The 26,633-nt window shown below is 40.5% G+C and overlaps 1 protein-coding gene across 3 annotated transcripts; it reads left to right on the top strand.

Annotated features, from left to right (window-relative positions):
- The first annotated feature begins 1,065 nt into the window (after positions 1-1,065).
- Positions 1,066-25,340, top strand: morc2 (MORC family CW-type zinc finger 2). Of its 3 annotated transcripts, XM_012863510.3 has the most exons (29): positions 1,066-1,206; positions 1,598-1,649; positions 1,784-1,940; positions 5,519-5,572; positions 5,689-5,723; positions 5,808-5,876; positions 5,967-6,057; positions 6,155-6,263; positions 10,700-10,859; positions 10,940-11,051; positions 11,731-11,856; positions 11,946-12,025; positions 12,113-12,195; positions 12,522-12,607; positions 13,858-13,998; positions 14,086-14,240; positions 16,364-16,492; positions 17,428-17,533; positions 17,726-17,858; positions 17,948-18,031; positions 18,778-19,041; positions 19,129-19,365; positions 20,525-20,644; positions 20,941-20,998; positions 21,081-21,219; positions 21,307-21,474; positions 22,871-22,964; positions 23,547-23,735; positions 23,865-25,340. In XM_012863510.3, the coding sequence occupies exons 3-29, from the start codon at positions 1,873-1,875 to the stop codon at positions 23,931-23,933; spliced, it is 3,159 nt and encodes a 1,052-aa protein (XP_012718964.2). In that variant the 5' UTR covers positions 1,066-1,206; positions 1,598-1,649; positions 1,784-1,872; the 3' UTR covers positions 23,934-25,340. The 3 variants fall into 3 exon arrangements, with proteins under 3 accessions (XP_012718964.2, XP_012718965.2, XP_012718966.2); XM_012863511.3 differs by lacking the exon at positions 1,598-1,649; XM_012863512.3 differs by lacking the exon at positions 20,525-20,644 and having other exon boundaries at positions 23,865-24,719.
- Positions 25,341-26,633: the final 1,293 nt, after the last annotated feature.

The raw sequence follows: 26,633 nt of genomic DNA, 5'->3' as shown, positions 1-26,633 counted from the left end.
TCCAGTTTTAAATGCTGGATTTTCAAACTGGCGTAAAGCCACTGAAAAATTTAACAAGCAAGAGAGATCAGAGTTGCACAGCGAGTCAATACAAGCTGGCTGCTTTGGATGACGTCCCCATTAGACCCTGGTTGCGTACACTGAAGTGTACATGACAATAAAGTAGTAAATATTAATCCATTTATTTATTGTATTTTAATCAGGCCTGTAGGCTCATAGGGTCTTTTTCACAGCACCCCCTGTTCAAAATTAGTTCCAGCGGCCCTGGGTGGAGCTGATCTAGAGCAGAGTGGTGGCTGGATGGAGACTGAGGGGATTGGATGAGGTGAAGGGGTGATTAAGAAAAGTCCAAAGCAAAACAAACAAAAACCGAAATCATGACAACTTATGAAGTAAACTAGTAAATAATGTTTAATAGCAGGAGGACAGGTGGTGGAAGCAAGGTTAAAAGCAGGGAGACAAATCCTAAAGATGGAGGGACAGAAGGAAGGATGGGTACAGGAATGGAAAGAATAAATAAAACGAGGGAGCAAGGAACAAGGGAAGTATACCAGGAGGAAAGAGACGAAAAAATTTTTTTTTGATAATGGGATAGAGAATGAAATCTGGAAATAATATTTTTCCATGGGCCCACACACCTCTTCCTATTCAATTAATCCAGACCTGGAAAAAACAGAAATTGAATTCCAGAGTGCCTGGGGAACTATACAAATTTTGACTGGGCCTATATGCTCTACATTAACTCAAATTTACTTCATGTTTACCCACTAACGACCCAAATATCCCTGTACCACAGATTGAGACCCCCTGTCTTTAATCTGCACATTTGGTTTCTTATTTCCGCAAAACAGACGATAGACAAGGTCTAAGAAATAACATCGCAACAACAAACGCAGAGCTATTTTTTGCTCATTTAAAGGTTTATTTCTGCTAAGGATTAGCTTTACATTTTGGCGCAAACAGGTGCACGTCAATGCCTCGTGTGCACCGGTATGCAAGTAGTCTACGTAGACAGACGTATCCACCAATGATTGTTGAGGGTCGCGTCATACTGCTTTCTTATTGGCCCCCGGGAACTGGCGGAGGCGGGTTTCGTGCACAGTCAGAGCGCTACGGGGAATCAACTATCGCCGTCGAAGAAATTGGATTTTTACGCGGCCTTTGGGATTGTTTTATGCCAAGGAGACGAAGACGTAATGTTACTAGGTAACTATTCCTCAAACGTGTTATTACAACGCCAAGCCGCTGTCGCATTACGACGGGCCTGCACATTGGGTCAGAATTTCGGGATTTGGCTAACGTCCGTGTTAGGCTAGCTAGCAGTAGCTTCGCTGCCCCATAAGCAGCCATGGGCAGTAGCTAATGTCCGTTAGCTGCTGTTTTAGCCAGACGGCAAAAAAAAAAAGTAGTAACGACTGATGCATGGAAGCTAAACCGCGTATGTCATGTATTCATAAACAAACATGATGCTGCATTGGTTCTCTGAAAGTCAGCGTGTCCGTTAGCTGCTTTTAAAACACAGACGTGCCCGAAAACGTGTTAACTGTCCGAAAGGCGCTCCTTGATCCAGTAGCAACGCCTTGTTGTTTTTCAACAGGCCTCCCACGTGTTCCATCCGCGTTACCTTCACCTGCAGGCAGTCCTTTTACGTGAGTGCTTGCTTTTTTTTTGTCGTCTAACACCCAAATCCGCCGATGTCGGGCTGTCAGGGAATGAATTAAGGAGCCGTGCAGGTAAACGCATAAGACCGTAGATGACATTTTAACTTCCCCTTTTTTTCCAGGATGAAAGCTCTCGTCTAGAGCTCGTTTGGTCAAGAAGAAGACAAACAGGGGAACAGGAAGGAAGTAGACCTTTTTGAATTGAGGTGCCATGGCCTACTCCAGCTACAGCAACCTGAGCAGGGCTCAGCTTACCTTTGAGTACCTGCACACTAACTCGTAAGTACAAACATTGGCAAGAATGACCCCGTTTATGAGCTTCGTGCAGCTCAACTTTATGACATGGAGAAATATAATCACCCGAATCATATAAGGTTTCAGTCTTTGAGGTGGATTAAAAAGACAAGCACTGTAAAAGCCCCTTTTTCTGATAACAGAGACGGTTTGTGAGGAAGTGGTGGCTATTTTTTTTATGTTGCCTTTTAAAAAAACTGAATCTTGTTAGAGATCTCAGTCAGGCAAGCAACTTATCAGTGCTACAATCTGAGGGCTGTGAGCTGACTGACTGCGGTTAGAGAGCAGACTGTTACACACCCATTCAACAGAAGGTTTTCCAACACGCCTTACCTCCTGTAACGAAAAGCCAAGTCAGGGTTTGGGGAAAATTGGTGGATGTATTGACGCAAGAAATTCATTCAAATACAGTCCTGCTTACCAGTTTTGGCACCCATCCATCCATTTTCTAACACGTCTATCCCTTATGGGGTCGCGAGGGGTGGTGGTGCCCATCTCCAGCTGTCAATGGGCGAGAGGCAGGGGTACACACTGGACAGGTCGCCAGTCTATTATTGGCACCCGTGAAGTTTAAGTTCACATTATGGAATATCTACTGAAGGAAATTCAAGTTTAACAACATTTTGCTATAAATATCTCGTGTGATACAAAACAGCAAATTATAAAGAACATTTAAAAAGATAAAAATCATGAGGAAAACATAGAAAAACTTAATGTGCAAGTCAGTGTGGAAACCCTCACCTGTTACAAATCACAAATAAGGATCACCTGTGATGAATTGCCTCCACCCATGTGACATTAACTGGCCAATGAATCATCATTTTGGTGTTTTTAAAAAGCCACTTGTTATTCCCTCTTAGTGTCACAACGGTAAAGACAAGGGAGCTGTCTGAGGACACCAGAAATGCTATTATTTGTAAGCACAAGACCTCACAGGAGGTATAAAGTCAACGGTGCGTAATGTTAAGAAGTTTTCCAGGCATGGAACGGTCAAAAACCTTGCTGGACATGGGGGGTAAGAGAAAAATCTATTACAGAAATCTTCGAAGGTTGATGCGAATGGTGGGAAAAAAACACCACAGCAAACATCAACCTGGAGCAGTTTTGTGTACTTGTTTCAACAAATTACATACGCTGCACACTAAACACAGCAGGGCTTCATGGGCGGAGACCAAGGAAGACCCCATTACTGAAGAAAAGACAAAATATCAATTGATCTTTGTGAAAGAGAACCTGGACAAACTTCAAGCCTTCTGAGACAATGTTTTATGGATAGATGAAACCAAAATGGAGCTTTTTGGTAATGCACACAAACGGCATGTTTACAGACGGCACAACAAAGCCTGTAAGGAAAAGAACATGCCAACAGTCAAGCATGGTGGAGGATCCATAATGCTGCGGGGCTGCATCTGGTACTGGAGGCATAGACTGTATCACAGGCATCATGAAATCAGAAGATTATCAAACGATTCTAGAGTGAAATGTCTAGGAAACTTAAAGGCAGGCAAAGGCAAATTTATTTATATAGCACATTTCAGTACAGAGACAATGCAAAGTGCTTTACATGATTAAAATATAGGAAAATAAAACAGAATAAAAGCAAGTAGGAATAAAATGCAGAAACAAAATAGAACATGGAAAATAGAAATGAAAAGCAAACAAGTAAAACAGTTGGACTACAAAGTCAACTAATGATGTTTCAGTAATACAGTTCAGTTTGAACAGTTGAAGGCAATCCTAAACAAATGTGTTTTTAATCTTGATTTAAAGGAACTCAGGCTTTCAGCATTTTTACAGTTTTATGGAAGTTTGTTCCAAATAAGTGGAGCATATGAACTAAATGCTGCTTCTCCATGTTTAGTTCTGGTTCTGCAGAGCAGGCTGGAGCCAGAAGACCTGAGTGGTCTGGAGGGTTTATACACTGATAACAAGTCTGTGATGTATTTAGGTGCTAAGCCATTTAAGGATTTATAGACAGAAGTATTTTAAAGTCTATTCTCTGAGATACAGGGAGCCAGTGTAAGGACTTTAGAACTGGGGTGATGTTCTCTACTTTCTTAGTCTTAGTGAGGACGCGGGCAGCAGCGTTCTGGATCAGCTGCAGCTGTCTGATCCACTTTTTAGGCAGACCTGTGAAAACACCGCTGCAGTGATCAATTCGACTAAAAATAAACGCATGGATTAGTTTTTCTAGATCCTTCTGAGACATTAGTCCTTTAATCCTGGAAATGTTCCTCAGGTGATAGAAAGCCATCTTTGTAATTGTCTTTAGATGCTTTTGGAGGTTCAGGTCTGAGTCCATCACTACACCCAGATTTGGGTTTGAGTCGAAGATCATGGGTCCTCCAGCAAGATAAAGACCCAAAGCACACCTCCAAAAGCACATAGGAATGGTTGAACGGGGGAAAAAACTCACTGTTTAAAAATGGACAGCAATGACTCCTGATTTCTAACCAATTGAACATTTTTGGGGGGAACTGAAATGTGCAATCGGGGAAAGGAACCCTGCAAATGTCCCAAGAGCTTGAGCATTTTGCAAAGAAAGTGTGGGAGAAAATGCCACCCGAGAAGTGTAAGAAGCTTATAGATTGATATAAGAAACGTTTGGAGGCTGCCATCGCTGCTAAAGGGTGTGCTGCCAAATACTAAGGAAGGTGTGGTGCACATGCTGGTGTTCTTTTTTTGTTTTTCATTTGAAATTACAATATCTATGTTGAAATAACAATTGTCTTTGTTAAATTACTTTGGACCTCCAAATGAAAGATGCTGCTGATATAAATTTGGTGCATTTCCATTAATTTCTGAAGATATTCACTCAGTTATGCAAAAAATTAAGGGGTGCCAATAATGGTGAGCAGGACTATAGATGCAGGACAAATTAGTGAGTGCATACTGGACAGTGTATGCTGACGTTTCTGTGCTAATTTATTTTTCGTTCATTAGATTTGTGTAGTAGCCAAATCAAAATCTCCAGAAAGGCAAATTTTGTATTTTTATTAGCTCTAATAATAATCAGCAACAGAAATTAGGCCTTTAAATCTATCACTTTGCTTGCTATAAATCTTAAAACACTTAAACTGAAATCAATAAGGCTGTTTTTCAATGCATCAAGTGCAGCAATCGCCGCCTGACTAGAGCCAAAGAGAGAAGAGCATTCAGCAGGGCACGCAACGGACGCAAATATGTTAACAAGGGTTAAAAACTGTCTTGAGTTTGATTACAGAAGTGAATTAACATTTCAATGATGCATTTGCTGTAAGATTTGGAAATATCAGAAGTTTATTTATTTTTTTTAAATGAGAAACATCCGTAATTGATGAGCAGCACATGCTTCTAAAATAAAGAGACAAGGGAAGAGTTGCATTATTATGTTGCCATCAGTACCCTTGGTTGGTGGTGTTACTGGGAAATATGTTATACTTGCGTAAAGTATGTGTAATATTTCAGAAAGAGAGGAAACACTATACTGTAAACATAGACAAGGAGTGCAGATCACTTGTATATTGGCAGAAAGTGCCCTGGTGCTTATTTTTAGACTAACAGTTTTCATTGAATGTTCTCAGGACAACCCACGAGTTTTTATTCGGCGCCTTGGCTGAGCTTGTGGACAACTCAAGGTAACCACAGTGATTGGCGACCTATTTTTAAAGTCTGACAAATGATGCCGCCAAGATAGCTTTCACTAAACTGCCAGTTTGATAATGGTTTCCTCCTTTTTTTTTTTTTTCTACAGAGATGCCAATGCAACGAGAATAGACATCTACACCGGTACACTTATAAGTGCCTAACCAGTTTTACTCATCGACTTGGTCGCAAATATTACATTTAAATAATTCTGTTTTCCTATTGCAGAAAAAAAACCGGAGCTGCGTGGTGGTTTTATGCTCTGTTTTTTAGACGACGGCATTGGAATGGACCCAAGTAAGCAAAGACTTGATGTAGTTTCATAGCGAGGCTTCTGGTTGGTGTACTGTATTTATTGTGCTTCTCGTAACATCTTCTTTCTAATAGTCGAGGCTACCCACGTGATTCAGTTTGGAAAGTCAAACAAACGCTCGCCGGAGTCCACTCAGATCGGCCAGTATGGAAATGGCTTGAAATCGTGAGTCTTTTATGTGCCGTTAGCACGTTATCCGTGTTATGCAGTCGTTACACAAGCATCAAACGTCTGACACGTTATTTTAACTTTGTTGTTCCAGGGGCTCCATGCGAATTGGGAAAGACTTTATCCTGTTCACCAAAAAGGATAACACGCTAACGTGTCTTTTCCTGTCGAGGACTTTCCATGAAGAAGAAGGGCTTGATGAGGTCAGACTTCCTTTTTTATCTTTTTACTTACAAGGCCTGACTGGATATGGAGATTTCTACCATTAATTTATTACCAGGGTAGCAGTTATTTGTACATTTTTATGTATTGAGTTTTATTTAAGATGTTATTGTGAGGAGAGAAAAAAAACGTATGCGCTGCAGTGAATAGCGAGGCTGGTACACAGGCGTAACAATTGCAGGTTTATTTAGCCTTTTTGTAATTTCTAACGTAAAACTATGAATTTTAAAGGTATCTATCAACGGCGATGCTATGGTGTTGGCTCTGTGGTTTTATTAATGTGTTTTCACAGTTGCTGTTGGTTCTAATTCAACTTTTAAGTTGTTGACCTGTTGGTGGTTACTGTTTCTGCCACTGGATCAGCATTTTAGTCAGGTTGCAAAGGTAGTTTTATCCACCCAACCAGTTCCAGTGCTTAACTGGTTCGACAGCTTACTTAACACCAACTCTTACGTTTCCATCACCCAAACGCTGGTCCTAGTAGGGCTGGACGATATAAAAAACAAAGCATATTGATCAGTATCAATAATTATCAAAAACATATTTGAAGTGCAGCCCTGGCCTTTTTTTTTTATGCTGCTGCTTAATGATTTATGTTTAGATAAGGAACACAAACACTGAATTCAAACTCAACCCTTTTATTCAACCAACTTATTACCAAAACTGCAAGTTTTTAAAAAAAGAATAAAGAGCGTGTGCTCTCTAGCTCTATCTGAATATCCTTAATAATAGCTTTTAGCTCCTGTTCCTTAGCCTTTCATGGCGTCAGCAGTAAGAACTTTATCATGGGGAGGAAAGGAGCTTCGGACTGCTGTGCCGAATTCGCTCAGCCGTTAGGTGACGGATGATGCGAGTCAGATTCGGGCCCACAGACTTCTGAAAATGAACTACAAAGTGAGCACTCTCTTCTCTTCGGACATTTTCGTTGATTTTTCACGAGGTGAGCTGTGCTGATACGTCATGTCACGCAAAGAATTGTGGGATACCTAAAGGGTTCTTCCTAGGCAAAACTAGCTGTGGGAGGAAGCATACAGGCTCCTTTTCCTACCTCCTTCCTCACTGACTGCACTATTCAGACAGCACTTATCATGGTGACCGCTGACACACTTCTGCTTTGACTAAAGAGTCCTTATTCTATAAGGATATTCGGATTGAGCCTCTGAACTGATTGAAGGGGGCGGGGCTTGGTGACGGAGTGTACCTGGGTCTGCGTTTGTGATTGGTTGGGAAGATGTAATGACTAGTATTAACTTACATGATAGGCTAGAATGCAAAAGGAAGGAAAACTGTTCTTCTGTTGAACCTTTTATTGACCCTTGTTTTTCTATCACACCACGTTTTAAAAGCTGCGTTTACCGCTTGTTTTCCGGCTGCTGGTGCAGAAATCAGCAGACCTGGGTGGTGAAGCGTTCACAAGCCGTTACTAAACTAAGGTTTTGATTTTACAGCATCTGCTCGCCAGGACTCTGGGATAGGTTGTTTCACGCGAGGTTGAATTGTCTCCATACACTACATTCCTTCACAAAAGAAAACAAGGGGCGGGTCAAACCATAAACTACCCGATGTTTATAACGATGTAATGTCGTGGCTCTGACTTCTTTCTCAGGTCGTGGAAAACCTAACCGGTTCTTTTACAGAACCCGCTAAGAACCGTCCCTAGCACCAGCAGGTTCAGAACAGGAAAAGCCCAAGCGTTGAACTTTTCTTGGCTCATGTTATTGATTTGATATTTTTTTTACTGAATTAATAATTGGCTTGGATCTAGAAATTACCAACATTTTTTATATTGAAAATGAGTTAAACTTAATGTTTGGAGTTATTTGATGCCTTTTTCCATCTTTCTCAGGACTGTTTTTTACAGGGCCTTAATGTGGAAACTGTGCATTTAAAGAAGAAAACTTGTTTCTTTAGTATTTGGCTGTACACTAAGTGGAGAACAAGACAATTGCATCACTGCATTTAGTGTAAAGTAACCACACTGCATTGTGTTTTTGTGTGGGGCTGCTCAGATTGCTGAATTTCTTTTCATTCACGAGTTGCTTTGAATAGAGGCATTTATGAAATGTCTGAACATTTCTGAAATCTGGTCAAGATCAGCAGGTGGAGAACAGCTCACCTTGGTGCAAGGAGGGTTGGGTAGCATTAACTCTCTATTCTCATTCAAACGGCACAAAAGCTCCCTTCATTGTGCCTTAGGAGTTTTAGATATTCCTTAATTTTCTTTGAGCAAAGCAACAGCAGCATCATTTGTTCAACAGGTGGTAGTTTTGACTGAAGAATCATGATGATACCCTACAGCTCCTGATGTAGAGCGCCCTGCGGAAGGATTTTATTGCCCGCCGTTCCCTTTGTTTTCTAGGGAAGTGAGTTAAAAATATTCTCGTTACCTTAATTGTTGCCAGCCGCTTCAGGAGAGTCTATAATGAACAAGGTCCTTCTTAAAAATACAGAATTCAGTGCTTTGCAAAATGTGTTAAACTATAAGAAAGCTGTGAAATGTAGGTAACTTAAATGCAACATTAATTAACACGTACACCAGAGCTTAGTAACACCAAGAGTAACCGGCAAAATTAGGTTTAACAGATTTATTTTACTAAGTTAATTAAATATGCTATGAACCAAACGATAATCATGTAACAAGGTAAGCAAGGAGAGACGCATTACACGATTTATTCATTTTATTTTTGGGACTAGTGGCCTTGTTAGACAGTGAGCTGAGAGGAAGTGGGGTTGGGAGAGAACAGGAAGACATTTGGCAAAGAGCCACACAAGGGAGGAGCGGGCCAGCCGTGGACAGAGGCCTCGGTTCTTCGGCCCGGCCGTCCCATGCCGCGTGTCGCTCAGCCCCATTTCCTGTTGGCTCGCTGTCAGACAAAGGCCACGAAATGAAAAAGAGATAAATCATTATTAATAAAGAGCCATATTCAAATAAACCAGTTAATTCAGGTATTGGATATGAAGGCAATGGGACTTAAAGTTTTTGATTAAAATATTTTCCAAGCAGAATAAAGATATTCTTCATTATTGAAAGTGAATTTTTTGCACAATCCACCCCAAACATTATATTTTTGTCTGTTAATACAAAAGAAATATCCTTTACTGTCCCGCAGTGTGGAAATTCATGTTTCCCAGTTACAAAAAAGAAGATGGAGATGACAAGAATATTTTGATTTAACCCATGAGCCCAAAACCCATAAATGAACACACCTGGGGAAAAAAGTCGACATTATTCAAATATTTGTGGATTAAACTTAAAAATGTTTTAAACGGCATCTTTTCACTCTATGGGAGCGTGAAACAGAAATTATGTCCCTGGTCTGGGAATATCTTCTACTACCGCCAGCTGGTCTGTTTGTTTAGCCTTCAAACCATCGCCGTTGTTGAGTCTGCGATCCCCGGGCGTTCAGGCATGAAACAACAATCTACTGAAGTCGGTTTATAAACGTGAACTCTCGTCTTTTCAAGCTGTGTGAGGAGGTTGTGCTGCGTGTTCTCAGCTTAAGCTTAATTCATGGAAACACGGGCTTCCTTAGTCGTCTTCTTAGTCGTACTGATCAGACCCGGAACCTGGGTGTAGTGATGGACTCAGACCTGAACCTCCAAAAGCATCTAAAGACAATTACAAGGTTGGCTTTCTATCACCTGAGGAAAATTTCCAGGATTAAAGGACTGATGTCTCAGCAGGATCTGGAAAAACTAATCCATGCGTTTATTTTTAGTAGAATTGATTACTGCAACGGTGTTTTCACAGGTCTGCCTAAAAAGTGGATCAGACAGCTGCAGCTGATCCAGAACGCTGCTGCCCGTGTCCTCACTAAGACTAAGAAAGTAGAGCACATAACCCCAGTTCTAAAGTCCTTACACTGGCTCCCTGTATCTCAGAGAATAGACTTTAAAATACTTCTGTTAGTCTATAAATCCCTGAATGGCTTAGCACCTAAATACGTTACAGACTTGTTATCAGTGTATCAACCCTCCAGACCACTCAGGTCTTCTGGCTCCAGCCTGCTCTGCATACATAGAACCAGCAATAACCAAGGAGAAGCAGCAGTTCCTATGCTCAGCTTATCAGGGACAAACTTCCAGAAAATTGTAGAAAGCCTTTAAATCAAGATTAAAAACACGTTTGTTTAAAATTGCCTTTGACTGTTCTTGATAAACTTTGCATTATCTCTGTACTGAATTGTGCTATATCAATAAATTTGCCTTGCCTTGCCTTCCTCCTCCTCTGTTTATTCCTGCTTAATGTTGGGTCTTTCAAACAACCTGTTAAAAGCGTCTGAACGATCCAGCAGAAAACATGTGGAAACTGTGGAGATCTGCCTTTTAAACACTTAAATTGCTACCAGGTTGTTTTCAGAACACATTTAACGTTTCAAAAGCAGTTTGTTGAAGGTTCCCGATGCTGCCGTTTCAGGTTATCGTGCCGCTCCCCTCCTGGGATCTGAAAACCAAGGAGCCGCTGACCTCTGACCCTGAGAAGTACGCGATAGAAACCGAGCTCATCTTCAAATACTCGCCGTTTAAAAACGAGCAGCAGCTGATGGAGCAGTTCAGCAAAATCGAGAGCAGCAGCGGTAAAGCACACGACACGCCTCTTCACTTTGGCTTGTGAATAATTACTGAAATGTGACGTCGACGTCATTTATTTTCAAAGGTACTCTTGTGGTCATCTATAACCTAAAGCTGATGGACAACGGGGAACCAGAACTGGACGTAGAGTCGGATCACCAGGACATCCTCATGTCTGGGACACCGGCTGAAGGAGTGTGAGTTAAGCTGAAAGTCTTAGACCAGCAGTGAAACCACAACATTATATAAAATCACATATGTTGTAGGGCTGGGCGATATGGATTAAAAAATAAATCTCCGATTTTATCATACCAAATCTGATTAATCGATTTTTATTTTTTTTCCTCCTTTTTGTTTCATAAAAAGAAATTATTTTAAAACCTTGCTTTTATGTCAAGCATTTCGTCAGGGAGTTGACCTGAATTCAAAGTGCAACTAAAAACAAGCTGTGAAACATGCTTGTAAAACAAGATGGCAGCCATGCCATTATAAACAATGAAAATATAACAAAGCATTTGCTGCTAGTGGTATTACACATTGAGCTAAGAACAGGCTTCACTGCACTTGTGAACTTCAAACTAAGTTTAAAAAAAAAAGTAAATAAGTAAATGAAGTACCTCGTATTATGGCAAAAAAAAGTTTCCACTTAACAATATTTTGACAATAATTTTGCCTAAACATATATTCAGCATCACATGCTGTTCTCTTCATGGAAACCCAATGAGTGTATTGGCAAAATAAAATCCAGATTTTCCAAAAATGAAATCTTAAAGAATTGTAAATTTGAATTAATCGATTAAATCGATTTATCGCCCAGCCTTAATATGTTGTAATCGGTAATCTTGCGTTGGTGAGAAATGTTTTAAACCCGAACAGGAAGCCAGAGAGGAGGTCATTCAGGGCGTACACCGCTGTTCTGTACATCGACCCCCGCATGAGGATTTTTATCCAGGGACACAAAGTCAGAACCAAGAGACTCTCCTGCTGCCTCTACAAACCAAGGTAATGTGATCGTAACGACGACTGCAAAGTGACTTAATTCTGCTTTCACTGGCCTCACCTTCACTGGTGTTTCTGTTCACGCAAAAAAGGGTTTACAAATACTCATCAACGCGTTTTAAAACCCGCGCTGAGCAAGAGGTGAAGAAGGCCGACCATCTGGCAAAGATCGGTGCGTCTCTCTATGATTTGTTGGATTTATTAAACAGCTTATTTTGTTTTTAAGCTAATCTGACCTCATTTTGCTCCCACGCATCAGCTGAAGAGAAGGCGAGGGAGGCAGAGAGTAAGCGCCTGGCCATGGAGGCCAGATTGGGAGATGATCTGACGAAAGAGTCCAGGGTAAGGAGGAAAATGTTTTTGTCAAAATTGTCGAGTGAAATTACTCCAAACAGGTTTTTAGACGAGGCAAGAAGAAACACAAACTCCTTTACATAAGATGCAGACTTTGTCTCCAGCTTGATAAATACTGACTCCTGAGTGTCCTGAAAACACGAAAGGCTTCTTTTTTTTTTTTTAATAACAATGAGGTACTAATAAAGTGGATTTTAGGATGTGCATATCCTGTCTTTAAATATTTCAGGACAGCTTCACCTGTTATTCGGAGCCGTGAATCAGTGTGACATTTTGAGTCTTATTCACGTGTCGTCCCGTTTCTCTGTCTCCAGGCGATTCTCAGAAAAGTGCAGGACTCGGCCATGATGCTGCGACGGGACGCCGACATACGGAAGAGAAACCTAGAAGCCAAACAGAAGTACGCTTAAGTGTGACGACGATGAAGTTGACGTAGAAGTCGTATCTGTTTTGGTTGTTTGTTATGGCGTACACCCTCTTGTTGTTGTGTCCCTGGGCAAGACGCCTGCCTGCCGGCGGTGGTCAGAGGGCCCGGTGGCGGCGCCGATGCATGACAGCCTCGCAGCCGTCAGGGTGTGAACGTGTGCATGAATGACCGATTGTAGTGTGAAGCGCTGGACAGGTGCGAACCATTTAGCATTCATCATAAATGAGTTTAGATGGACGCTGTTCAGACTGACGATCGGCTTAAACCACCAGTCTCCTTCAGAATACACTTTCATTCTGATTAAGCTTAATGCAATCGCAGTATTGCCGATTACTTGTGTCCATGTAAACGTGTCATCAGTGGAGATGTTTTCTGTTGCGCGTCTCTCTGGCCCTTTTCCACACTAACTCCGACTCATAAGCGAACTAGAGCTTTTCTGCTCCGTTTCCAAACTAAATCCATAACAACCCCAAAAAAAACTGCAACCCGCTGCTCATGAAATTTACAAGCGACTTTAGAAAAAATAAGACCAAAGTCGTATAAAAAAAGTGGGATTCGCCACAGTGAGCAATGTTTCTAAGTGTGTCGTATCCCTCCGCCGCTCTGGTCAGGTAAACAAATGTTACCGCAAATTCTACCTTTTATAAAAAAAAAGAAAAATGTACCGAAAAGTCTCGCCATCATGTCATCTTGAAGACATTCTTCTTCAAAATGTTGGTTACAGACGACGTGTTTTCTCTCTGGCCAGAAGCACGATGGCTAATCCTCTCTCTTCAGTAGGTAATCCAACAAAACAGCCCATGATGGATGATTAATCGGGAAGGTGAAAAAAATGTTTTATTTCACTTTTACCCGATGTATTTTTACATCAAACGGCCATACACGTGAGCATTGTTGCTTCAACAATAGCTCTCATGAATTTCAATGGTGAAGTCCTCTGGAAATCCGAAATAATTGTTTTTGATCGCAGCTGTGTACAACAGCTCCTAAATCCATAACGGTACAAGTTTCAGACGAGGAGAGCTGGATTTCTGACTTCACACTCGCTCTTCCTAGTTTTACACGACAGGACAACAAAGTTGAGAGGAAAATCTAATTTGTAGAAACCTTTTAAAGCAAACCTTCTGAAAAAGTGTGTGGATTAGTTTTTGATTCTTGCATAGTTTAATCCACCAAAGTCGGCTCAGATTAACAATCTTCTGCTTTGTCACTTGTTTGTTCAGAGCACTAAAGGAGCCCAAGGACTTGAATTTTATATTTGGTGTAAATATTGAGCAGCGGGACCTGGACGGGATGTTCGTGTACAACTGCTCTCGTCTCATCAAGATGTATGAGAAGACGGGTCCTCAGCTCGAGGGAGGCATGTAAGTCAGCACAGAGCCACTGCAGCCTTTTCTCGCGTAACAATCTAAGCGTTGAGCAAAATGAAATGTGTTGTGTGTGTTTTTAAGGGCGTGTGGAGGAGTAGTTGGAGTTGTCGATGTTCCGTATTTGGTGCTGGAGCCGACCCATAACAAGCAGGACTTTGCAGATGCCAAGGAGTATCGGCACCTTCTGAAAGCCATGGGGGAGCATTTAGCTCAGTACTGGAAGGACACCAACATTGGTAAGTGTGTTTTTATTTATTTATTTTATTTTTTTTCATTTGCTAAACTACTGTTTGCATCATCGATCATAAAGCAAATCTGCAAAAGTAACAAAAATATCCTCTTGGCTTATAACCAGGTTAGTGATTGTTGTAGCCATTATTGAGGGGTTTAAAATAAAATCTTCTCTGGGGGAGAGAGTTATTGTTGGTGAATGAAGTCCTAGATGCATAAAAGAGGTTTAACACCTTTTTTTTTGTTTTGGGTTTGATATTCAATCTCTAGCTTTTATTTTAATTTTTTTGTCTTGCTGATATGAATTTCAATGGATTCATCTTCTTTTTTTTTTTTTCTTTTTTTTTTTTTGGATTTTAATCAGCAGAATTCACTTTTTTTCCTTCGCGCCTTTTCTAAGCGGTCGGTAATTATATCTGTGAGGCGCTGTGTGTGTGTGTTTGTGAACAATCTATAAGAACAGTTTTGCTAATATTTTAGAATAATTATTAGAGTTCATATTGTGAAGTGTTTAGCATCATATATTGAGGATCATTTTAATTTACCAATAAAAACCCATTAACATCAGTTTCCGTAAGAATTAATGTTTAAAATTAAACCTTTATAGTGATATATTGTAACCTTTCCCTACATGGAATGTCCTTTTAAAAGATACGAACACCTTTCTTGCAATGACTGAAACAAAAGGAACTGCAGCTGCTGAAACATGGCTCATGTTGAAGAAAACATGACACAAAAGTACCAAAAACCATTTTCTTGGTGTGTGTGTGTGGGTGGGGTGGGTGGGGGTCTTGAGAATGCGTTTTGTCTGGAGAAATGAAGAACAAAATTGGTAAACAACCCCAGTACCAAGATGTCATCGTTAAGGAATGCTGATCCTTACCTCCACTCCCAGTCTCTCAAAGCCTTTGTAAATCCAGCAATCTGTTTTTCACAGAGATATAAAGCTGACAAGGACACAATGTAGCACCTTTGTGTGTTCCTTCAGCTGAGGTCAGACTCTCCAGCCTCTTTTCATGTCTGACTTCTGGTCAACAAATGTGGTCTGCAGGCTCTTAAGGGCCGCGAACGCTGTGGATCGAGTTGAATGACGCGGAAGGATGGAGGGATCTGTAATTTTTCTTTTATTTTTGGGAGTTGTTGTTATAACAGCTGTGATAATTAATGGACGTATGTTTTAAAAGTTTTATTCTGAAATTCAAATAAATAGGTTCCCTTTTAAATAGCTTCTTACAATTTTCTGCTTCTCCTGACCTTTTTAACCTCCTCACTGGTGCTGAAATGATCCTCCTTTCAGGCCTGGTGGATATGTCCTACAAATAAAATCTCTTATTTTATTTTAACAAAACCGATTCATCGATTTCATTTTGTTTTCTCCCCCTTTGATTTCCTAAAAAAATTATTTTAATCGTCTTGAATCCTGAATTCAAAGTGCATCCAAATACTAGCTGTGAAACGTGCTTGTAAAACAACATGGCCACCCTGCCATAGTAAACAAACTTGTAATAGGGCTGGGCAATAAATCAAGATGTTTTAAAAATATTGAGATTTAAAAAAAAAAAAAAAGATTTGTATTTCAGCATTCAGCCTAAAAGTATGAAGATATTGTTTTTGGTCCATATCGCTCAGCCCTAAATTATAACACAAAATGTCTGCTGCTAGTTGTACACAATGAGCTAGACTTCACTTTTTTTTTTTCCTCTTAAACATATATTCAACATTGCAACCTATAATAAAATAATTTCCCCTTTTTGGAATGATTTGGAATGGAAAGTTTCTTGGAAGTCCAAGGAGTTCATTGGAAAAAGAAGGGGAAAGAAATCTAGATTTTCCAAAAATAAAATCTTCATAAATTGCTTATTCAGATAAATCGATTTATTTCCCTGCATTACTTTCAGGCTTCTGGAAGTAGCAAGCTTCACGCTGGAGATTGTTGCTGGTGAATGTGTGATCTGTCAATGAAGTCTGCTTGGTACCAATGATAAAACATATTTAAAACAAATAAGCGACTCTTAGCCTGCTGGGGGTACAAGTAAAGTTAGCAGCCTGCCAGGCCTATAATACTGTGGGGGAAATCCTGTAGCAGCGTTAATAAATTGTAGGAAACTGTGTTTTTGTCTTCGTGCAGCCCAGAAAGGTATAGTGAAGTTCTGGGATGAGTTTGGATATCTGTCTGCCAGCTGGTCTGCACCTCCAACTTCAGAGCTCAGATACAAGAGGCGCCGTGCCATGGAGATCCCGATCACGATCCAGTGTGGTAAGCTGTGCTTCATTCCCCTAAATCTGTATTTCCTCATCACAGAGCACGGGCTCCCCTGTCTTTCTACCCCGTCCCAGTCAATGTTTTTGCTCTTTATTAAAAACCTGTTCAAGCCTGCAAATGTTACATGACCTTTTTAAAACAAAGACAACTATAGAAAATGTGTTGTCCTTTTTTAAAGAAGCAATTTATTTGTAGTTTTAAGTTTTAAATTGAAGCATAAAACGTTTACAACAAGAGGATGGATAGATTTTTTTTCTGAGATTTTGACATTTGTGGAAAATTATGTTTAACAAAATAAGAAACAGTTTTCAACCTATTGACTAGAAAACTAGATCAGATCGGCTTGGTGGTTGGTTCCCCCAAAGACGACATTCCCAAAGGAAACACTGTAGAGCTGGGGTGTGAAACTCATTTCTATATTGAGCCACTTTGGCATCAGTTCACATAAAATTTTAAAAAATGTGACAGTAACATAAAAGTAGCACCCTTAGGCCCAATTTCTATAGTTTATCTACAAAACAAAGTTCATATTATGGTGAGTTACACTTTAAACTCATCATTCTGCGTCACTTTTTTTCTTTTTGGACATTTCTGGGTTGTTTTAATGTGTTGTGGGAAAGCTGACATCTAGTGGCAGGACTACTACAGTTAAAAAAAAATACATTCACTACAGGAGGCACAATTTTAGCCACTTTATACAATTTAAAAGGACACATGCCTCTACTTGCTCACATGATATGCCTTTTTTTGGCTCTTGAGGGCCGGATAAGTTGCCTTGATGGGCCGGATTCGGCCCGCGGGCCTTGAGTTTGACATACGTGCTGTAGAGCCTCATAAGGCATGAAGATTTCTCTCAACGTATCAATAAAGTTTCATCAAAGGTATGAATTGAATCAAGCCTGCGCTGCGTTTCTGTGTTTTATCCCTAGATAAATGCTTGAAGTGGAGAACGCTGCCTTTCCAGATGGATGCAGTGGACAAACGCTACCCTGACAGCTGGGTTTGTCTCATGAACCCTGACGGCACCCAGGACAGGTACGCAATATGCATTTTATCCGCCATGTCAGAAACATGTTAATTTCACACGATTCGTTAAATAGTTCGTTTAAATCAGACGCTTCCTCCTGCCTATGCTGACATCCTTAAAGTTTTATAGTGTTTTGCTGTATAATGTAATGTTCTTTTTATTAAAGAAAAGTTTTGTCTTATGTGGTTTTTTTTTTTTAGATGTGACGCTCCAGAACAGAAACAGAATTTTCCTGTTGGGGTTTTAAAGAGAGACAAACCAACAGCTGAAGACAAACAGAAAGAGCTTGCAGACAAAATCAAACAGCAGCAGGAGAAACTACAAGCCTTACAGGTATTTAATCTACACCTATTCTCTGCTACTCCATTTGTTCTCTTATTTTCTTTATTACCGTTGTAAATATCTGATTTTCTTTCTGTCAGAAAACCAGCACAATTAAATCTGCAGCAGATATCAAAAAGCTCCCGCTAGAGGTCAGCATGAAACCAACAGAGACCTCAGGTCAGGTACGAGTTTCTTGATTCAGATCCTTTTTTTCTATTTTTTTATTTTTTTTTCTTCCACTAAGTTCAATTAGAGCTTGTTTGTCAAAACAAAACAAAACATGGGACAAAAAGTCATTACACACCTTGGTATCGGTTTAATAGGCTTATTTCTGTTGACCAGTTTAGGCCTTCGTTTATCCTCATTTCCTCATCAAAAGTATTGCTTACGGTTCTTGGCTATGTATTGTTTTTGGTCATTTACCTTTTATGAATTCTTAAGTTGATTTATTAATTTCTAAATATGAGCTGTGTTTCAGCAGCTGTAGTAAACATGATCCTTTTGCCGCAACTTTTTGACTTTTCTACTGCCGTTTTTTAAGCTTTGTAATAAATGTGTCTCTGTATGTTAAAGGGAAATCTAACTAAAGGCAAGACAAATTTGTTTGTATAGCACATCTCAGTACAAGGACAACACAAAGTGCTTTACATGACGCGGGTACTTATAATCTTTCGGGGTTTTCAGTGTTCCTACCCCTGTATTTGTATGATATTCTGATCCATCTGGATGTAACATAAAAAATTAAATTGATTTAGAAATGGAAACAAATGCTGGAGTAACATTAAAGCAAGAATAGATGTTAATCATCTTCGTCTCCTCTGATTTGTCCCTGAAAGCATTTAAGTTTTATAAGTTTGATCCATAAAAATCCTAAACGTAACTCTGTTTTGACTTTGATTTAATTTGAATTTTTCGTTTTGTTATTTAGACGACTAGGTCTTCAGAAAGGTCTGCGACACGCCCGCGCTCCCCGCCTCTCCCAGCTCACCTGAAGAACGCGACGAGCCTCCCTGCGTCACGTGCGGCTTCTCAGCGTCCCACCCGAGCGTCTGCAGCTCCCGCTACGCCGCCTAAACCAGAACCGTCCAGGACCAGAGCTGCAGCCAAGCCTGCAGCAAAGACCCCTCCGGCCGCAACAAAGTCGACACCCAAAGCTTCTGCAAATGCAGCTCTGTCCAGTCGCAGCTCCCGGGTAAGCTGAAGGCTGCAGGGACCCTCGAGGTTTGCTCGGCGTTCCCTTCTGAAAGGATCTGAAACGCTCAGTTTTGTCCTCACACAGGCCTCTACCAAAACATCATCTGTCAAACCTGCTGCATCTGCTGGACAGCGCAAGAGAATAATGGAGCAGGAGGAAAGTGAGGATGAGGAGGAGGAAGAAGAAGAGGAGGAGGAAGAAGACAGTGAGGAGGAGATTGAAGAACCACAAACAAAGAAATCCAAGATGGCCACAGCTGCCAGTAGCCGGGGTAAAGTGGTGGAGAAGGCCCCGCCTCCAAAACGGGGGAAGTTGGAGGAGGTAATTATACAAAGTTGTATGGCTTAAAAAGCATCTTATGATTGTATTAAAAGTATTTCAGGCAGAAGAGGTACTACAGGTTGCAACTGGGCTGGGACTCTCTAAAGGCCAAAGGATAGTTTGTGCACATTAGCCCTTCATGTAGAGTTTATCTGCATCATGTAGTTGATTTATCCCAAAGGGCTAAACGAGTTCCTAAAACTGAGGAGGAGGGAATGATTGTCCGTTAGGTGTTTATTTAGTCAAGGACAATATTGCAACATAAAGGTGTGTCCGTTTGGAGAAGACAAAGATCCATGCTTGCATCAAGGTATCGCACTTTTGCTCTGCTGATTTATTCCAAAATATAGTTGATCGTCATTTTTAAATGTGACTTTTAGCTGCTGTTGCTAACAGTAATCGCTGCAGCTGAACAAGAAAACAAGCTACGCTGACCACTGGAGCTTTATCATCTCAATATAAATGATTACCTCTTAGAAAAATAATGAAAAGATTCAGGTTCTTGTATTTAGCATGTGTTTAGTCTACTAATACAAATTCAGGCTGTTATTCCTGAGTGTCCTCCACAGACAGAGCCACTCTGCCGGGGGGGGCGGACCTACTTTGCTTTTATTTGAATGAATGAAAGCTTTTGGACAACTCTACATCGATAATTTAAACCAAGTACTGAGAATGAGTGAAGCATAAAACCTTTTTAAATAATGTAATTTCCTAAAAGATTGCTCACACACAGATGTCTACACATTCATTAGGTTCGTCTTTTATGCTCTTAAGTTTTTTTATATAATTTAAATGTACTTATAAGTGAGAAATGAAGGAATGAGGGAAAACATAAATGAAGACAGGCGGCGTGTCGCTGCTAGCTGAACATTTTAACTGAACCTATATAGGTGTAGCATAACATTAAGCTTTATTTTTCTTGCACATTATGTGGATCCAACCAACTTTTTGTCGCTACAGAGTCTGAGTAAATCAGCAAAGTGGATTATCATCTGGGCAGAATAACTTCTGGTTACATTTTTCTATGCATTAGTTGGGCTTTAATCAGACTTTTACTTAAAATGAATGCAAGCAGCTCGGTAGGCTCTCTACTACAGCGCTGGGTGCATTTTGCCGTCAACAGTCTCCAGTCAGAACCCCTCTCCCATTGACCTTTCAGGATAAAACGCACATTCAGGCTGAGAAGAAAGGAATATCCTCTCCTGCTCGGCAGCCGCCACCTACGCCCACCTCTGTCCCTAAAGCTGCTCCCTCACAGCAGCAAGGGGCTAAAGAGAAGGTAGCTTTAAAGGCTCCCGCTAAACCTCCTCCACACGAATCTAGGCTGGGTCTGCTCGCTGCTTCTAACGATCACCATATTTCCTTCAACTCATACGGGTGTCTTGTCTGATTAACCTCCTTTCTTCTAGTGACTCTATGAAAGCGTAGCCTTTGTTCTCCTAACCTGTAGCACTCCTCTTTAAGTCTGCATGCTAGGTTCAACCAATGAGCACCGTTGCCTTGTTTTCATCCCCCTGTCCTTTCAGTAAAATGTCCTTCTAGTACTCCTGTGGTAATATGTCGATGTTCTTGCAGCCCCCTGAGAAATCCCAGCAGAAGGAGCCAGAGAACGACATTAAAAACGCTCAGAAAGGTGAGATGATGAACGTGAAACGAGCATCGTGTAGTTAAAAACAAAAAAAGACCCTTTTTCCACAGATGTCTTGTTCTTGCAGACAAAGGTCTTCTGGTTGAAGTGCGCGTCAATAAGGAGTGGTTTACTGGAAAAGTCATAGCCGTGGAGGCCAACAAACAGAGCGTCCGCTGGAAAGTCAAATTTGACTACGTCCCACGCGCCACCCCCAAAGACCGGTGGTAAGACGCCCCGTCCCGCCGCTGTCAGAGAGTCCTGATTCACACGGCTGCTGGTTGCTTTCATTTACACGTTTTGCGTCTCTGAAGGGTGTTCAAAGGCAGCGACGAAGTGCGGCTGATGCGGCCGCCGTCTCCCAACTCTCAGAGCCCCGACACCCAGCAGGAGACGGAGAGAGGTTCAGCCCCCATGGAGCCGGACACCACCCAGCCTGGGACCAGTCGAGAGGTGACAGACAGCCTGGTCGCCATGCTGAGGTGAGCCATGTGAAATTAGAATAGCATCAAAAAATGTATTATTTTAATATTTGGACTATAAGGCGCATTTAAAGTCCTTAAATTTCCTCACAAATTGATGGTGCGCCTTATAATCCTGTGCGCCTTTTATATGTGACACTGAGCTTGATACACTGAGCTGCTCCAAGCAGGCGGTCGCAAGGATGCACAGCATCACCGTCCCTCTCTGTTCTCACTGACGGTGGGAGGCTGCTGGAAAACAAACAGCTTTAGGTGCTCAGCTAGCTAATCACACATTTTATCATGCCTGGTCCAACCCCACCTGAATCAGATGGTTGAATTATCGTCTCTGTATACAGTCCAGTACACAAAGATTTTCCAGCTGGACGTGGTACCAACCCACACTGCCAAAGGTACCAAAAGCTGGTTCTAGGGCTGGGCGATATGGATTAAAAAATAAATCTCAGATTTTATCATACCAAATCCGATTAATCGATTTTTTTTTTTCCCTCCTTTTTGTTTCATAAAAAGAAATTAAAGAAATTATTTTAAAACCTTGCTTTTTATGTCAAGCATTTCGTCAGGGAATTGACCTGAATTCAAAGTTCAACTAAAAACAAGCTGTGAAACATGCTTGTAAAACAAGATGGCAGCCGTGCCATTATAAACAATGAAAATATAACAAAACATTTGCTGCTAGTGGTATTACACATTGAGCTAAGAACAGGCTTCACTACACTTGTGAACTTTAAACTAAGTTAAAAAAAAGTAAATAAGTAAATGAAGTACCTCGTATTATGGTAAAAAAAAGTTTCCACTTAACAATATTTTGACAATACATTTGCCTAAACATATATTCAGCATCACATGCTGTTCTCTTCGTGGAAACCCAATGAGTGTATTGGCAAAATAAAATCCAGATTTTCCAAAAATGAAATCTTAAAGAATTGTAAATTCGAATTAAATCGATTTATCGCCCAGCCCTAGCTGGTTTAAAGACCATGGAGTCACTGTGCTAGTCTGACCTGAACCCCATGACGCATCTCTGGGCTGTTGTCAAGAGGAAGATGAGAGACCAGACCTAAAAGCGCAGATGAGCTGAAGACAGCTATCAAAGCAACCTGGACTTCCTGAACACCTCAGCAGAACCACAGGCTGATCAGCTCCATGCCGCTCTGCATTGATGCAGTATTTCATGTGAAAGGAGGCCCAGCATAGAACTGAGTGCAGATACTGTACATAAGTTACAAACTCCCTAGCAGGCTTACATTCCTGTATAACAACATATATATTTTTTTGGTTTTGTATAATCATAGTCTGCTTAATTACCAGAAATGAAGAAATGTTCTTGTAGATTAGTATTTTCATAGACTATCCACAGACGTGTCTGAAATCCTTCGTTCTGTTTGTGTCTCAGGACGATGCTGCGTTACTTCTTCCCTCCTGCTTTCCGGATTCCCAAGGACGATGTTAACAGCATGACAGCCGAGGAGCTGATAGCGTTTCCACTGGTGAGATAAATGCTGCAGCCAAACGCGTCCGGATCTGGCTGATTTTATTTTAGTTTTTCAGGGTTCTCTTCAGCGCATTTCAGCGTAATGTTCTGAAAGTTGCACTGAAATTAGACCATGACGGTCAGGACAACACTGAACAGCTTGACACGTGTTAACGATTTCAAGAGTGCTGCATCCCTCTGAGAGACTTTTGGTCATTTTTTTACTTTTCAGAGTCAGTTAAATCTCTTTTGGCCAGTTTTGCCTAAAAAAGCTGCCAAATAATTAATTATGCACACCTTGATGAAAGGTTTTGACCTCCTTAGGCCACGCCCTCCCTCAATACAAATACACATCACCTGCTAGGCTTTAGCAATTCAAGTTTACCGAGCTTGGAGTTAGAAAATATTCCTAAAAAAATATATGATATGGTCAAAATACTCTCCTAATTAACTGTGCACATAGTGTATATTTGTATGAATTACACGGTGTGCATCAGTTAATTCACTCGTCACAGGTTGCCTGCTTTGTTCTCTTTGACTCTGAGCATGGTGGTGAAGTCTGAAGTGTTATCCCGACATGTCTGCTCCCTCTGCGCAGAAAGAGTATTTCCAGCAGTACGAGTCGGGTCTCCAGTCGTTGTGTAACTCGTACCAGAGCAGAGCCGACGCCAGGGCCAAAGCTGTGGAGGAAAAGAACAACAACACCGAGCTCAAGCTGAAGGAAGCGGACGAAAAACTACAGAAACTACGAACTAATATCGTAGCCCTTCTACAGAAAGTGCAAGAGGTGAGAGTAGCGTTTCTCATGTAGGTGTTTCTCATGTAGGTGTTTCTCATGTCGTTGCACGTTTGGCCCGTTTGTTTCCTGTTGATGATTCAGCAAACTTTTTTGTTTTTTTTTTCTTGGCATTTTAAGGACATTGACATAAACACGGATGACGAGCTTGACGCATACATAGAGGACCTCCTCACCAAAGGCGACTAAAGAAGACTGAATTGGACAAATAAAGTAAAATTCAAGACAAAAAAAAAAAGACTCCCGAGTATTCGGCTGATCCGTTGCTTACTGATGACTCCCAAGGACCACTGCTTCTGTCCGGTGATCCACGAATATTTGCGGTTGTATTCATTTCTCCACACCTTAAACCCTAAGTTCGATTTCTTTCTGTATTGTCGGTTAGCCCTGTGGTTTTCCTTTTTAGTCATTTTATATATATATCTGCTCATAGACTGTTTGTTTAAAACCTGTTATCCCCATTTAATGTTGTAATTTTTGTAGGTTAATAGAAGGTCCCTTTTTATATGTGCAGCCCATGTTATAAGCTACACTCGTTTTTCGTTCGGTTCTCCATCAGGAGGGTGCTGCAGGTCAACAAAAGCAGTGACTTTTATTTTTGTACACTAAAAAGCATCAGCGTTGCCCCCCCATCTTTGTTCATCCTGGTCGGCGGATTATGTAAAAAACTGTGAGACGTCACGTCCACCATCAACACGGATGACGACTTTTGTTTTATCGGTCTAAATGTTTCTTAAAAGCCTCTACAGTTGTTTTCTGTTTCTTTGTTTTCAAAAAGGAAAAAAAAAGAAAAGAAAAATGTCTGTTTATTATTTAGCGGCTCATGGTTCATTTTGAAAAGCTTTTTAACAAGTCATGGAAATGTTTTATTGGACAGTGCATGCCTTTCAGTCTTGTTCCAGTTGAAACAGTTGTGTGTTTTTGACAAACCTTTATTTACAACAATAAACCCGGTTCAGGATCATTTCACTTTTATCTGCCTGTGTTTGCATTGATAACCTGAAGCTCAGTGAAATAATTTTTTTCCCTGTTATTTACCCTGATTATATATAATTTCTAATATCGTTGTGATAGTTTGATTGTGACTTCAGACCATACGCCTCATATTCTGTGTATTTTAGCACAAAGTAGATTGTCTGAAGGTGAAAGGAAAAGGGTTTTTGATAAATGTTCTGCAAAGTCCGTCACTCAGTAGTTTTTAGGAGCTTTTATTCTGATGCCTCTGGATAAAACCCAGTGCACCCAGCTGCCTTCAAAATGTGATTTAAGTCACACAATCGTCTACTTGTATAATTTATGGTAATCTGAACACACATGGTCCCTACGCAGTCTGGAAAATGTCTGGATTTTGATTTGATTTGTTTTTCAAGTGTGGAACAATTGAATATAAACATTTTACATTTCCACATGTAGTCCTATTCCAGTCTCTGAAACATAAATACCCGAACTTCTTTTAAACTACAAGACTTTTAATAATTTTTATTTAGCTTACCACAACAAAGTTTTATGCTTATTTTACACTTTTTGTTACTTTATTGATCATTTTCAGTTACTAATGGAGAAATCATCTATTGCAGAATAAAGGACCTTTACACTGTTTCTTTTGGGGGCCTGTAAAATGTCTTACATTTGTGTGTAAAACCAGAGTCAAGGCTCTGAAACAAGGTTTGTTTAGGAACCCAAATTAGGGATTTGGAAAACAAGCGCATTACATGTCACAAACTGTGATTTTAAGAATCCGTATTTGGTTCCAGAGTATTCCAGTCCAGATATTTCTATGTTAATCATTTATTGAACCTTACAATTTTTTCAAACTCAAAGTCCCACAATGGGGAGAAACTGGAAAGTAGAGCATAAATAAAATGCTCTACTGCCCTGCCTGTATAATGTAATTGAATTTGACTTTGGAAAGTGCCTTGAGATCACGTTTCATGAAATGGCGCTATAGAAATAAAATTGAATTGAAATTAAATTAAAAGCAAAATTGAAAATATCTCAGCAGTTTTTCAATGTAATATGGAGCTTTACCAAGGGGTCGGGGAAGCCTTGTATTCAGTGTGGAGTGAGATGGGAAGTCAGTGAAGGGATTTAAGGATTGAGACGTTCTCATGATTGCTTTGCTTCATAAGGATTATTAAACATTTTAATTAATGTAAGTTTGGCCAGAAGCAAAGACAGTGAAAAGCCCTTTACCATGATCTTGAATAACCCAAATAAACCCGATTTGGCAAATTGGAGGAACATGTCCATATCGTCACATAAATGCTGGAAAAAAATATAAAATGAGGTCTGGAGAAATATTTTAAATAAGGAAGTAAAGCAGCCCTCTAAATTCAGCTGTTCTGTTAAGGCCCTGGAGGATTATCAAAGAATGTCAGGAAACAGGTAAAAAATGGAGAACCTACCAATCTGGAATAAAGTTTAGGTTACAAAGCAAGCTTTAAACATCTCAAACGGCACTGTTCATCGTCCAAAGATGGAGAGTATAGCACAACTATAAACCGAGCAACACATGGCTGTTCATTAATTTAAGAAACTGCAGAGGTCCACAACTCAGGTGGGAGATTCTTTTGATAGGACCGCTCTTAGCCTTCACAAATCTGGCGTTCACGTGCAAAGCTAAAATAAGCAAGTCCTGTTTAAATTTGCCAAAAGCAGTGTGGTTGCAAATTATTGCAAAAGTTATCTGGACAGAGGGCACTAAAACTGAACGTTACTTTCTATATGCAAAACACAATGCACGGTTGGAAAATTAACATTGCACATGACCCCAAACACAGCATCCCCATCATGAAGCATGGTGGTGGCCGCATCACACTGTGGGGATACTGATGGGAAGATGTATGGAGCTGAATTGTAGAAGAACGTCTGTCCGATGCTGCAGAAGAC

The sequence above is a fragment of the Fundulus heteroclitus genome, chromosome 12 (assembly GCF_011125445.2).
Source record: "Fundulus heteroclitus isolate FHET01 chromosome 12, MU-UCD_Fhet_4.1, whole genome shotgun sequence".
Classification (NCBI taxonomy): Eukaryota; Metazoa; Chordata; class Actinopteri; order Cyprinodontiformes; family Fundulidae; genus Fundulus; species Fundulus heteroclitus.
This window is presented reverse-complemented; position numbering and strand designations above follow the sequence as displayed.